At 63.5% G+C, this 13,459-nt stretch overlaps 1 protein-coding gene and 1 non-coding gene across 3 annotated transcripts; both read right to left on the reverse strand.

Annotated features, from left to right (window-relative positions):
* Positions 1-469: 469 nt before the first annotated feature.
* Positions 470-11,847, reverse strand: HNRNPUL2 (heterogeneous nuclear ribonucleoprotein U like 2). Of its 2 annotated transcripts, XM_087773111.1 has the most exons (15): positions 10,845-11,847; positions 9,048-9,177; positions 8,879-8,955; positions 8,574-8,713; positions 7,311-7,401; positions 7,108-7,220; positions 5,989-6,255; positions 5,772-5,894; positions 4,835-4,963; positions 4,566-4,734; positions 4,215-4,415; positions 3,850-3,926; positions 2,911-3,018; positions 2,735-2,793; positions 470-2,152 (listed from the first exon to the last, which is right to left on the reverse strand). In XM_087773111.1, exons 1-15 carry the CDS (start codon positions 11,488-11,490, stop codon positions 2,149-2,151), a joined length of 2,334 nt encoding a protein of 777 aa, XP_087629237.1. In that variant the 5' UTR covers positions 11,491-11,847; the 3' UTR covers positions 470-2,148. The 2 variants fall into 2 exon arrangements, with proteins under 2 accessions (XP_087629237.1, XP_087629236.1); XM_087773110.1 differs by lacking the exon at positions 470-2,152 and having other exon boundaries at positions 2,623-2,793; positions 10,845-11,846.
* Positions 11,848-12,811: 964 nt separating this feature from the next.
* LOC148053627 (U2 spliceosomal RNA) lies at positions 12,812-13,002 on the reverse strand. Its single transcript, XR_015707937.1, has one exon. It is a non-coding gene; the product is annotated as a U2 spliceosomal RNA (small nuclear RNA).
* Positions 13,003-13,459: the final 457 nt, after the last annotated feature.

Consider the following 13,459-nt stretch of genomic DNA (forward strand, 5'->3'; position numbering starts at 1 on the left):
CAACCCGGCCCAGCCTCTTAAGCCAGGCCTAAGGCCCCCAACCAGGCCTGGGGCCCAAAAATCAGGCCCTCCAACCTGGCCCAGCCCCTTAAGCCAGGCTTAAGGCCCCCAAACAGGCCCTCCAACCCAGCCCAGACCCTTAAGCCAGGCCTAACCCCCAACCAGGCCTGGGACCCCCAAATCAGGCCCAGAGCCAGGCCCCCCAACCCAGCCCAGACCCTTAAGCCAGGCCTAAGGCCCCCAACCAGGCCCTCCCACCCAGCCCAGCCCCTTAAGCCAGGCCTAACCCCCCCAACCAGGCCTGGGACCCCCAAATCAGGCCCAGAGCCAGGTCCCCCAACCCGGCCCAGCCCCTTAATCCAGGCCTAAGGCCCCCAACCAGGCCCTCCAACCCAGCCCAGCCCCTTAAGCCAGGCTTAAGCCCCCCCAACCCCAGTGCCCCCCCAGAGACAGAGAGCAGAGCCTCCCCTGAAGTCAAGCGAATGGTTATTTATTCTAAAAATGGACACTACCGCCTACAGGGCCGGAGCGGGGGAGGGGTGGGGGTGGGGGGTTACAGGTGCCAACAACCGGGGGTGGTGGGGGTGGGGTGTACAAGGTCAAGGGCGAAACCCCCGGCCGCCCCCGCGCTCCCCTACAGCAAGAACTACAACGGACAACCAGGACAGACGGAGACGGGGGGGCCGCGGGCTCTCCCTCCCCCAGGCGGGGCCGTCGTCTTTTAAAAGGTGGCGGTTTGGGTTTTTTTTTGTTGTTGTTGTTTTTTTTTTTTAAATTTTTTTGTTTTTTTTGGAATTCTTGAACCAAAAAAAAAAAAAAACCACACACAAAAAAAAAAAAACCCAACCCCCAGCCAACAACCCCCGAAACACCGAAAAAAAGCAAAATACGCTGAAAAAAAGAGGGGGGGGGGGGGAGGGGGGAAAAAGACACCTGAAGTCGCTACGAGCTCCTGGTCGGACCGACACGGCTGCGGCTCTTCCGCTTTATCCCCAAAACCAAAAACGAAACAAAGGAAAAAAAAAAAAACAAAACAAAAAACCAAAAACAAACCAGGATTTTTTTTTTTTTTTTTGGGGGGGGGGGATTTTTTTAAATTTTTTTTGTTTTTTTTTTTTTTTTTTTGTTCGTTTTTTCTTTTCTTTAAAAAGGATCCTAACGCTTCCCCCACGTGAGTTCTGCTGGCTGCGGCAGCCTCCCCCCCCCCGCCGCGTCCCCCTCCCCCGGCTTGGGCGGGGGGGGGGGGGGGGGGGTTGGGTTGCTTTTTTTTTTTTTTTTTTTAATTTTTTTGCTCGTTTCGGTGGAAAAAAGGGTGCAGATGGAGCTTAAAAAAAAAAAAAAAAAATAAAAATCTCCCCGAACCCAAATCCACCCCAATTTTAAAGCGGAAAAATTAAAAGGAAAAAATGTTTGAATTTCAAACAGTGAATGGCGCCGGGGGGGGGGGGGGGGATGGGGCCGGCTCGGGGAAAAAAATGAACAAAAAGCCTAAAAAATTGAAATTTAGGGGGGAAAAAAGCAATTTTTCGCCTAATTAACGCCCCCCCCCCCCCAATTAATGCTCACCTGCGGCAGCCGCCCGCCCTGCGGAGCCACGGGGGGGGTGGGGTGGGGGGGGGGTGGGGAGCCCCCCCCCCCCCCGCGCTAACGGCGGGGCCGCAAACCCTGAGAAATGGCTCCTTCTCTTCCGCTACGGGGGGGGGGGGGTGGGGGTGGGGGGGAGGGGGGGCCCCCCCTTTTCCTGCGCCGCTTTCTGCCAAAAAAAAAAAAAAAAAAACAACACAAAAAAACACCCCAAAAGGAATTAAAAGAATTAAAAGGCCCCGAGCGCCCGAGCAAAAGACGAGGTCCCGATTCCCCCGACGAAATTTCTTTGAGTTTGTTTCTTTTTTTTTTGTTTTCCAGGGATATTTAATAGCGAGCGGGAGGCGGCGGCGGGGGGAGGGGGAAGGAAACGGAGGGGTATTTTCGGCAATTTTCGGCGCCGGGAAAACTTTTCCAAAGAGCCCAGCGCCGAATTGGCCGGATTTTCCCCCTAAATTAAGCCCCGCTCCTGCCGGATTCCGCCTTCCCCCCCAACCCCCTCCCCCCGCTCCGGGAAAACCCGAACCCCATCCCGCCCCGCGCCGCGCAGGCCGCCCCCGCCGGTCACCTGGAAGGAAATTAGCGAAGGATTAAAGTCAACAATTAATATTTGCCTGTTCCCCCTCCCCCACCCCAAAAATTCACCCCTCCCCCGGCCTCGCTCTGCACCTCCCTGGGGTTTTTTTTTTTTTTGTTTTTTTTTTTTTTTAAAGATTTTTGGGGTGCCCCCCCCAAATAAAAAAAAAAACAAAAAAACAAAAAACCCCCGCTCCTGCCTGCGGGGGCGATGGCGGAGCCGCCGCCCCTCCCCCCCCCCCCTCTCTGCGCAAACATTTGGATTACAAATCTCTACCTAGGTTTGAAATGTTTTATAGAATAAGACAATATTCTTTTTCAACAAACTTTAAAAAAAAATTTACAGTTTTCTTTTTTGTGGTTTTTTTTTCTGCGTTTTTTGTCTTTTTTTTTTTTTTTTTTTTTGGTGGGTTTTTTTTTTTTTTTGCCTCCCTCCCCTCCCCCCCCCGGTTTCTCTCTCTCCCCCCCTCCCCCCCCCTCCCCCACCAGCCCCTCTTTCCATCGGTTGTGTTTTTGGGAAGTGGCGGACACCTCCGGGGGTTCGGGGTGCGGACGGTTGGGATTTCACCGGTACCCTTGGTAGCCGTAGTAGTTCCTGTAGTATCGGTCTCTGTCCTGGTAGTAGTTCTGCCACTGGGAGTTCAAAAGACATTTCTACTGGTTAAACTGGGGCGGCGGAACCCGCCACGCCGCGCCCCCGGCTTCGTAGCGGGGAATAAAGGATGGATTTTTTTGGCGGAACGCGGTTACCTCCCGGTTGTACTGCCGGTAGTAATCCCGGTATCTGTTGTAGTCGTAGTCGCGACCGTAGAATCTGTCGTAATCGCCTCGGTAGCGGTCGTAGAAGTTGCGGTAACCCTGCGGGGGGGGGGGGGAAGGGGCTCAGCGGGGCACCGCGCCACCCCCCCCCCCCCAGTTATATCGGCATCCATTCCCAGTTCAGCCCAGTTCAGTCTCGGGAGCGGAGCTGGGAGGACGCGGCGCTGCTCTATGGAGGGGCGCTGGCCGAGCCGGCTCCCGCTTTTTTCCCGGTTGAGCGGGAAGGGAGTGAAACTGGGGTAAAATTGGGCTACAACTGTGGTAAAATTGGGCTACGACTGGGCCATGACTCAGCCACGACTGTGGTGAAATTGGGCTACAACTAGGCCACGACTGTGGCAAAATTGGGCTACGACCGGGCCACGAATCGGCCACGACTGTGGCAAAATTGGGCCACGACTGGGCCACGATTGTGGCGAAATCGGGCCACGACTCTGGTAAAATTGGGCCACAACTGTGGCGAAATCGGGCCACAACTGGGCCACGACTCTGGTGAAATTGGGCCACGACTGTGGCGAAATTGGGCCACGACTGGGCCACGACTGTGGCGAAATTGGGCTACAACTGGGCCACGACTGTGGCGAAATAGGGCCACAACTCTGGTGAAACTGGGCTACGACTCTGGTGAAATTGGGCTACAACTGGGCCACGACTGTGGTAAAATTGGGCCACGACTGTGGCGAAATTGGGCCACAACTGTGGTGAAATTGGGCTACAACTGGGCCACGACTCTGGTGAAATTGGGCCACGACTGTGGCGGAATTGGGCTACGACTGTGGTGAAATTGGGCCACGACTGGGCTACGACTGTGGTAAAACTGGGCTACGACTGGGGTGAAAGTGGGCTACAAGCGGGCCAAAGCGGGCTCACCCCTCGGTTTCCAGGCTGTCCCCAGTACTGCTGCTGGCCGTAGACGCGATTGTCGTAACCTCGGCGCTGGCCGCCGACTGGGAAAGGGAAAAGAAACGCGGTGGTGGTGGGGTGGGGGGGGGTCAGGTGGTGCCGCCGCTCGGAAAATCCCGGCGGAAGAGTTGAAATCCAGGGAAGCGGGGGCCGGCTCCCTCCCCTCACCCCCCGAATCCCCGTTTCCCGCCCCGTTTTGGCGAGCAAAACCGGAATCCGGGCGGGCCGGGAAGGATAAGCGGCGCCAAGGCGGCGCGGGGACGAGGACCCGCGGGGTCCGGGAAACGCGGAGCGCGCCAACCCCCCCCCCCCCCCGGCCCCGGCGGCCTCACCGTAGCCCTGGCCGCGGTTGCGGTTCTGGCGGTTCCGTTTGTTGCGGTTATTGCGGCGGTTCGCTCGCTTCTCGGAGGGGGGGAGCAATTTCCTGGCCTCCTCCTTGTACTTGGTGACCAGGGGCTGCGCCTCCTCCTTCGCCAACTCGCCGTAGACGACCTCATCCAGGTAATCGTTCTTCTCCGGCAGGGAATAATTAGCTACGGCGTAAATTAAACGCAAAACCCCTCGGTGAAGCCGCCGCTTTCCGCCATTTTCCCCCCAAAACAACGCAACCCCCCCCCCCCCCGGCCTCGTCCAGGCGTTTTCCCGGCCGCGAGCGGCTTTCCGGCGATCCCGTTTGATCCCACCTTTCATTTCCAGCATCACCGACTCGGGGACGTCCTCCCCTTCCGCCTCCTTCCTCAGCTCCAGCCTCTTCTTCCAGTCTTCCTCGGTGGGAACGATGACCACCACCTTCCGGCAGAAGCCCTTGAAGGCCAGGAGTTTCCGTCGTTGCCCGGAATTGTAGACGTTGCACTGGGAAAAGGGGGAAAATAAATAAAAAGGAGAAAAGAAACGAGCGTTAACGGCGCCGAGCCCGGCCTCGGCGCGGTTTTTGGGGGGGCCGGGGGGTTACCTGGTCGAGAATGAAGTTCCTTTTGGCTCTGGGAGCGATCTGAACCAGCTTGCTAAGGCACTGAGCTGCTTGCTGGATTAACTGGTCTCGGCTCTTGGCGTCCAGTTCTTCCACCTCCGGGCCCTTCGTCTGGCGGGAAGGGGAGCGGGGAGTGAGCGGGGAGGGGGTTTGCCGACGCCGCGGGGCTCCGCCGGCGCCGTGAGGCTCTGCCGACGTTGCGGGGCTCGCGCTTTCCGGCTCCGGGATCCCCACGCCGCCTTCTCCACCGTTAAATCGTGCGTCCGGCGGAGCTTCGCCACCCTCGCCAGTGCCCGGGGCGCAGCCTGAGGGGGAAACCCCCCCCAAATCCCCCCCGGTGGCACCCAAATCCCCCCCGGCGCCCCCCAAATCCCCTCCAGTGCCCCCCAAATCCCCCCCGGTGGCACCCAAATCCCCCCCGGCGGCCCCCAAATCCCCTCCGGCGGCCCCCAAATCCCCCCGGCGGCCCCCAAATCCCCCCGGTGCCCCCCAAATCCCTCCGGTGCCCCCCAAATCCCCTCCGGTGGCACCCAAATGCCCCCCGGTGCCCTCCAAATCCCTCCGGTGGCACCCAAATCCCCTCCGGTGCCCCCCAAATCCCCCCTGGTGGCCCCCAAATGCCCCCCGGTGGCACCCAAATCCCCTCCGGTGCCCCCCCAATCCCCTCCGGTGCCCCCCAAATCCCCCCAGTGGCCCCCCAAATCCCCTCCGGCGGCACCCAAATGCCCCCCAGTGCCCCCCAAATCCCCCCAGTGCCCTCCAAATCCCTCCGGTGGCACCCAAACCCCCCCAGCGCCCCCCAAATCCCCCCCGGCGGCCCCCAACTGCCCCCCAGTGCCCCCCAAATCCCTCCGGTGGCCCCCAAATGCCCCCCCCGTGTCATGGTCGGGCCGCGGTTTCGAGCCCCGCCGGCGCTCACCCTCATCTGGTGCAGGACGGTTTCTGTTCCCAAGATGTTGTATCGTTTCTCCCGGTTTTCCTGGCTGTGGTTTTGCGCCCACTGGGTCTTGCCCGAGCCCGGCAGCCCGACCATCAGCAGCACCTGAGGGGGGGGAAGCGGGAAAAGGAGGGAGAAGCCGGGATGAGGGGGGCCGGAGCGGCCGCGGGATTCCCGCCGGCGGGATGGGGGGCCTCACCTCGCACTCCTCTGTGGTTTTTGGGGGGAGCGGGGTGCGGACTCGGTCCTCGGCGGGGACGGCGTGGATGAAGACGTAACCCTCGGGCGCGGGGAAGAAGGGTTCCTCCTTCTGCCCGAAGTTGAGCTCCACCACGCAGTTTTTGCAGAGGACGTGGGGCAGGAGGGCGCGGGCGGCGAGGGATTCCTTCCCGATCTGGAACGCCGTCCCCACCTCTTCCCCGTTCTTGGAGAAGGAGAGCTCCACCAGCTCCTCGCCCTCGAAGTTCTGCGCCGCAAACGACGCCCGTGTCGGGGAGAACTCCGGCGCCTCTTCCGCCCTGCCCTTCCCCCGTTTTCCCGGTCCCCTTCCCCCCAAATCCCATCCCCTTTTCCCCTTCTCCCCCCGTTCCCGTCCCCTTTTCCCTGTTTCTGTCCCCTTTCCTTCTTCTCCTCGTTCCCATCCCCTTCCCCCCTTCCCTTCCCCCGTTCCCATCCCCTTCCCCCCAATTCCCTTGCCCGTTCCCATCCCCTTTCCCCCCGTTCCCATCCCCTTCCTCCCCATTCCCATCCCCTTCACCTTTTCCTCTTTCCCTGTTCCCATTCCCTTCCCCCCTTTTCCCGTCCCTTTCCTCCCCTTTTCCCCTTTCCCTTCCCCCCTTTCCCCATCCCTTTTCCCGTCCCCTTCCTTCCCTTTTCCTGTCACCTTCTCCCCCTTTCTCATCCTTTTTCCCATCCTCTTCCCCCCTTTCCCGTCCCTTTTTCCCATCCCCTTCCTCCCCTTTTCCCGTCCTCTTCCCCCCTTTCCCGTCACCTTCCTCCCCTTTTCCCGTCCCCTTCCCCCCCTTTTCCCGTCCCCTTTCCCGTCCCCTTCCCCCCCTTTTCCCGTCCCCTTCCCCCCCTTTTCCCGTCCCCTTCCTCCCCTTTTCCCGTCCCCTTCCTCCCCTTTTCCCGTCCCCTTCCCCCCTTTTCCCGTCCCCTTCCCCCCTTTTCCCGTCCCCTTCCCCCCTTTTCCCGTCCCCTTTTCCCTGCTCCCACCCCCCCCAATTTCCCCACCACGCCCAAAGCAGCCGCTGACATCATTGCGCCCCCCCCTTACCCCGACGCAGCCGCTGACATCATCGCGCCCCCCCCCTCTTACCGCAAAGCAGCCGATGACATCGTTCTCCCCGAAGCCGGGCCCGAACTCCTCGAAGCGCCCGTTCGCCACCTTCAGCCCTCGCCCGTCGTAGCCGTAAGAGAACTCGTCCTCCCCTGCCCCCCCCCCCAGCCCGTGTCAGCCGCGACGCCGCGCGTGACGCGGTGACGCGGGGACGCCGACGCGTTCTCGGGGCGCGGGGGTACCTAGCTGCGAGCCGGAGAAATCCACGGACCAGCCGACGCGGAAGAGGGGAACCTCGGCGCTGCCTTCCTTCACCGGGAGGTACTGCGTCACCTGCGGGGGCGGCGACGGGCGTCAGGGAAATGGGGATGCGGGGGGGGGGAAATCGGGATGCGGGGAGGGGAAATCGGGATGCGGGGAGGGGAAATCGGGATGCGGGGAGGGGAAATCGGGATGCGGGGAGGGGAAATCGGGATGCGGGGAGGGGAAATCGGGATGCGGCGGGGGGGAAGGGGGATGCGGGCAGGGAAATCGGGATGTGGGGGGGGGAAATCGGGATGCAAGAGGGGAAATCGGGATGCGGGAGGGGAAATTGGGGTGTGGTGGGGGGAAATGGGGATGCAAGAGGGGAAATTGGGATGCGGGGAGGGGAAATCGGGATGCGGGGAGGGGAATCAGGGGGTGGCGGGGGGAAGGGGGATGCGGGCAGGGAAATGGGGATGCGGGCAGGGAAATGGGGATGCGGGGAGGGAAATCGGGATGCAAGAGGGGAAAATGGGATGCGGGAGGGGAAATTGGGGTGTGGTGGGGGGAAATGGGGATGCAAGAGGGGAAATGGGGATGCGGGGAGGGAAATCGGGATGCGGGGAGGGGAAATCGGGATGCGGGGAGGGAAATCAGGGGGTGGCGGGGGGGAAGGGGGATGCGGGCAGGGAAATGGGGATGTGGGGAGGGAAATCGGGATGCGGGGAGGGAAATCGGGATGCGGGGAGGGGAAATCGGGGAGCAGCGGGGGGAAATCAGGATGCGGGGAGGGAAATCGGGATGAAAGAGGGGAAATCGGGATGCGAGATGGGAAACTGGAATGTGGCGGGGGGAAATAGGGATGCGGGGTGGGAAATTGGGGGGCGGTGGGGGGAAATGGGGATGCAAGAGGGGAAATGGGGATGCGGGGGGGGGGGAATCCGGCCAGAACGGGGCTGTTTGCGCCCATTGCGCAGAAAACGAGGAGTTTGACGCAGAGGAAAAGCACTAAACGGGCGGGGAAAGGCCCCGCGCGCTTTCCGCCCCCCCCGAACTGAGGCAGGGGCTCCCCCCCGCGGCGCCAGAAGCCGCCCCCGCGCCGTTCCCTCTCCGTTTAGGGGCGCCGCGCCCCCCCCGTTAAGCCCGGCTCTGCCGTAACCGGCCCCGCCTTCCGGGGAGCCATTTTCCCCGTCCCGCTCCCCGCCGTCCCGCTCCCCAAAATTCGGGGGGCTGCGCGGGAAGCCCCCGCCGCCCGGCCCCACCTTGGCCTCGAAGCAGATTTTCCCCTTGGTGACGCCGTGCGTGCTGCGGGCTCCGGACCAGAGGGAAGGGAACTTCTCGAAGAAGAGCGGTTGGCCGCCGTAACGATCTTTGCTGGCTTTGAAGTGGAGATCGGACGTGTCTGTCGGGAGGAAAAGCAGCCGTCGGCACTCGGCCGGCACGCGGGAAGCCGGGGCGAGTTCCCGGGCCGGCTTTAGCGCCGCGGCGAGGTTTAAGAAAACGTCGCCCGTCCCCAAATTCGCCCCCCATCGCCCCAAAACGTCGGCGGCGATGCGCTAGGGCGTACAGGTGTCAAGGATGACGACGGTCTCGTCGTCTTCGCCTTCGCGGGGTTCTTCCTCCGGCGGCGGCGGAGACTTGGATCTGCGGGAGGAGGGGAAGCGTCAAGCGCGAGGGCGGGGAGGGAGGAGCGGGGTCTCCGGCTGCGGAGCGGGAAGGATCCGCTCCCGGCTCACCGGCTGTTGTAAGCCTCCTCGCGGAATTCGTAGTAAGCCCGGCCGTGCTCATCTTTTTCGTCGCGTTGTCGCTTGACGCCTCTTCGCTCGCCGTCGGAGCCGGCCGGTTTGGATTTGTCGTCCTCGTCCGCTGAGGGAGAGAAAAAAACCATCGGGTTTGTACTAAAAAGCGGGAAAAGGGACAAAAATTCCAGACCGAAGTTTGGGGTTTTGCGCTTTCCGGGAGCGCGGCGCGTCCACAAACGCCGGCGGCCTCGGTGAAACCCCGATTTTGGGGCTTTAAAACGAGGTCGTCGGTGAAAATCAGGAGTTTGCGACGGCCCCCGGCACCTTCGGCCTCTCCTTGCCGCGCGGAGGCCGCTCGAACGAGCGCTCCTCGTTATCCTCCCCCTCCGCGCCTCCACGTGTCGGCGGCGCCGCGTGACGCCGCGTAAACACGCGTTCCATCGGGGGGGAGCGGGCGAATCCCAAAGCCGCTGGAAACGGGTTTTAAAGCCGGTTTTAACGCGGCGGAGGGAGCAGCCCCCGCCGACAACGCGGCCCAGAAACGGCGGCTACGCTTAAAAACAAAAAAAAACCCCTCACCCCCCCCCCCCCAAAATAAAAACGGTTTTCATCAAACCGGGCAAAACTCGAGGTCAACGTCCGCCGGTTAATTAATAACAGCGAACGGGAAAACCGCGACGAGGGCGGAGGAGCGATCAGGCGCCCGACAGCAAGAGCCCGGGCTTCTCCCCCGAGCCGACCGCAAAACCTCCCCGTTCCTGCGGGGTTTGACCCGTAAAGGAGAAAAACCTCGCCCCAATCGGTAAACGCGCGCGTAAAATCGGCGTTTCCGTCCTCCTCCGGCCTCTGGAAAAGGAAAAACTTCCCCCCCCCCCCCCCCTTAATAATTAATAATAAAAATAATCTTAATTTGGGGTTATCCCGGCGACGCTCTCGCAGCCGCCCCGGCGCAATCTCGCCTCCGTAGCTCTCCCGCCACCAGAAATCCCTCCAAAAAAGCACGTTTCCCCCCCCCCCAAAAAGCACGTTTCCCCCCCCAAAAAGCACGTTTCCCCCCCAAAAAGCACATTTCCCCCCCAAAAAGCACGTTTCCCCCCCAAAAAGCACGTTTCCCCCCCCAAAAAAAGCAGAAACCCCAACCGCCAGCGGCCGGCCGGCGCCGCGCTCTCTAAGCGAACGCTTTCATTCACCGCTCGCCTCCGTCGCTTCCCGGCTTCGACCCAACGCCGAGGGAAGCAACGAGAATAAATTCAACGCGCTCCGAACCCGCGTCTCCGCCGAACTCCGGGCTCAACTCTTCGCTCGTTACAGGCGCCTGTCTCAAAACCTCGGGGTGGTTTTTTTTCCCCGCGTCGCGGAAGACGAAAGCGTTGCCTATTTCCCCCCCCCCAGCGAGCGAAACCGGCGGCGGGGAGGAGGGAACTCGGTTTTGACTCGACGCTCGATTTTACGGCGGGGACGCCGAGGCAGAATAAAACCCTTCAATTATTTTTTTTTTGGGGGGGGGGGGAAAGAGCTGAGGGCGATGTTCCTGCTCCGGATGCCCCCCAAAACCGGGGCGAGGGGGGCTCCGGGGACCCCTGGGCGCGGCGGAGAGGGGGGAAAGAGCTCGGGGAGTGGAAATAACCGGAATTTTGGGGGCGCAGGCGGGAGTTCAATGGGGTGGGGGGGTGGGAGGGGAGCGAGGGGTTTTGGGGGGCGGGAGAAGGCGTCGGGCAGCTCTGTGGGCAGCGGGGGGGGGGGGGGGGGCTCCATTCCCGGGGGGGGGTTTCCCTCCCTCCCGGTGCTCACCGGCCTGGGCGCCTTCCTCCTTGGCCTCGGCGGCGGCGGCTTCGTCCCCGCTGGGCCCTTCCTCCTGCGGCCTCTCGGCTCCGTTCACGCCACCGACGCCGCTTTCGGCTTGGGGCTCCGGCTCCGGTTCCGCCACCGGCTGCTCCTGCTGGGGCGGCTGCTGCTGCTGCTGCTCCTCCGCCGCTGCCTCCTCTGCCACCGCCGCCTCCTCCTCCTCCTCTTCCTCCTCCGGGGGGCCGGGCTGGGCCGCCGCCTCCTCCTCCTCCTCCTCCTCCTCGGGGGCCGCCGCCGCCGCCGCCGTTACCCCCGCCGTGGCGGCGGCCACCTCCTCCTCATCGGCCAGCAGCGCTTCCTCGTCTTCTTCCTCCTCCTCCTCCTCCTCTTCCTCCTCCTCCTCCTCCTCTTCCTCCTCCTCCTCGCCTCCGGCGCCGTGGCGATGCGCGGCGGGGCCGCCGGCGGGCCCCGCTTCCCCGCTACAGGCCCCGGGCCCGGCGGGGCCTCCCTCCTCGGGCCCGGCCGCCAGCATCTCGGCGTCCAGGGCCTCCTGCAGCCGCTGCGCCAGCTCCACCTTCAGGCCGCGGGAATCCAGGCCGCGGCGGCCCAGCTCGGCCCGGAGCTCGGTCACCTTCAGCCGCTTCACGTCCATGGCGGCGGCGGGGCGGGTTGGGGAGAGGGGAAAGGGGGGGGGGGGAAGGGAGGGAGGGGAAGCGGAAGCGAGGGAGCGGGAGAGGCGGCGGCGCCGAGGCCGAGGAGCGGCGGCGGCGTCGGGCCGGGCCTAGGCCCCGGGGTGGGGAAGGGGAGGGAAGGGGGGAGAGGCGGGGCCTACGGGCAGGGCCGCGGCCGGAGAGCGCGGAGGCCGGAGAGGGGGGAGGAGGAGGAGGAGGAGGGGGGAGCACGGCGGGCCCTGCCCGCCCCGCTGCCGGCCCTGCCCGCCCGCCCCGCTGCCTTCGCCGCCTTCGCCGCCGCCGCCGCCGCCGCCGCCTTCGCCGCCGCCTCACGACGCCCCCGGCCGCCGACTGCGCACGCGCCGCCGCCCCTCGGCCCCGCCCTTCCGCCGCAGCGCGCACGCGCCCAGCCCGGGCGCCTGCGCCGGGCGGGGCCGCGCACGCGCCCTCGCCGCCGCGCTCGCCAGGGTTGCGCATGCGCGCTGCCACCGCCCCCCCTCCCTCCCCTCGCCGCCCACGTCCGCTCCCCGCCCGCGCGCGCGGCGCCGATTTTTCCTCATTGGTCCCGCGTCGCCCTATCAGAGCGCGGAGAGGCCGGATTCTGCCTAGCGACCGCGAAAGCCGCCTTCCCATTGGGCGGGGGGAGCGCTCTCCGCCTTCGCTTTCCCGCCCGCCGGGTCGCGGCCGCCATTTTGTGTCGGTGCCTGAGGCGGCGCGGTTGGGGGGGGGGATGATCGACGGCCGCTGCCGGGGCGGCGGTGAAAAGTGAGCGGGAAACGTTTACAAATACAAACGCTTGGGGTTTTTATTTTCGTTTTAAGATTTGGAGCGGGCGAGGGGGGAGGGGGGGGGGGGGGGGGGAGGGCCAGGCGCGGAGGTGGTGACAGGGAAATAAGGGGAACCCCCCTCCCCCAACCCCGGCTCTTCCCTCACCGATGCGTTTTCATTTTATTAAGATTTTTTACATTGTTCAAGGTGGCGATTCGAGCACGAAAGGGAGCGCACGCGTCCAGCCCGAGCCCAGCGCTGCCGCCGGTTTCAGGTCGGAGGAGGTTGAGGGAAGAGGCCGCCCTGGGCGGGCGCCTGGCGATTAGCATAACCACGCCCCGCCATTAACATAATCGCCGCCGTTAGCATAACCGCGCCCCTCCGCGGGAACGCGGCGTGCCTTTATAAGGCGCTGATTTGCATAACGCCGCCCTTCACCCTCAGCGCTGCGCGCTCCCGCCCGCTCTCAATCGAAGGGAGCGGGAGACGCTTTAGGATCTATCGTTAACCGGTAAAAGGGACCCCCCCGGGGGGGGGGTGTGCACCGTTCCCGGAGGCACTGCAATACCGGGACGATGCGCGGAGCGGAGGGAGCAAGCTCCGGATCCAACTCCCAGGTCCAAAAATCCGTTTAATATAAAGTCCTCTCATCGAGGACGTATCAGATATTAAACTGATAAGAACAGATACTACACTTGATCTTAGCCAAAAGGCCGAGAAGCGATGCCTCAGCCTCCGCCACCGACCGGCTCCACCGGCGCCCACCCGCTTCTCAGTCACGGCGGCTCCCCACCCCCGGCCGCCCCGGCCTCTCCCCGCTCCGCTCCCCCGCGTCCCCCTGCACCGTCCGGGCTCCGGGCACGGAAACGGGGGGGGAACCGGTCCCGTCACCCGCGGAACCCCCCCCCGATAGCGGCGGCTCCCGGCGGCCACTCGGAGCGGTCGATTTGCATTGGCTCCGCCCGCGCCCTCCCCGCTCCGCCCCCTCACGCAACCGGTTAAAACCCCCGCGATCGTTCCGCGCCCGGAGGGAAATAAATAAAATAAAATAAAATAAAATAAAATAACGGGGCGTTGGGCGGGGGGGCTGCGGGCGCCGCTTCCCGAGCCGCTTTTCCACAAAAAAACCGGGATATTTGGGAAAAAAAAGGAAACTAAACGACACCAGGCAATAACGGGGAA

Source organism: Nipponia nippon, unplaced genomic scaffold (genome assembly GCF_047370975.1).
Source record: "Nipponia nippon isolate SJK-2023a ecotype South Korea unplaced genomic scaffold, ASM4737097v1 scaffold_38, whole genome shotgun sequence".
Classification (NCBI taxonomy): Eukaryota; Metazoa; Chordata; class Aves; order Pelecaniformes; family Threskiornithidae; genus Nipponia; species Nipponia nippon.

Excerpts from the sequence above, each read along its gene's own strand:
- HNRNPUL2 (XM_087773110.1), bottom strand. The coding sequence starts at position 11,490 with ATGGACGTGAAGCGGCTGAAGGTGACCGAGCTCCGGGCCGAGCTGGGC. Across the intron at positions 9,178-10,844 it reads GGAGGAAGGCGCCCAGGCCG|CGGACGAGGACGACAAATCC; the intron begins GTGAGCACCGGG and ends TCTCTCCCTCAG. Across the intron at positions 8,714-8,878 it reads CGTCGTCATCCTTGACACCT|ACACGTCCGATCTCCACTTC; the intron begins GTACGCCCTAGC and ends TCCTCCCGACAG.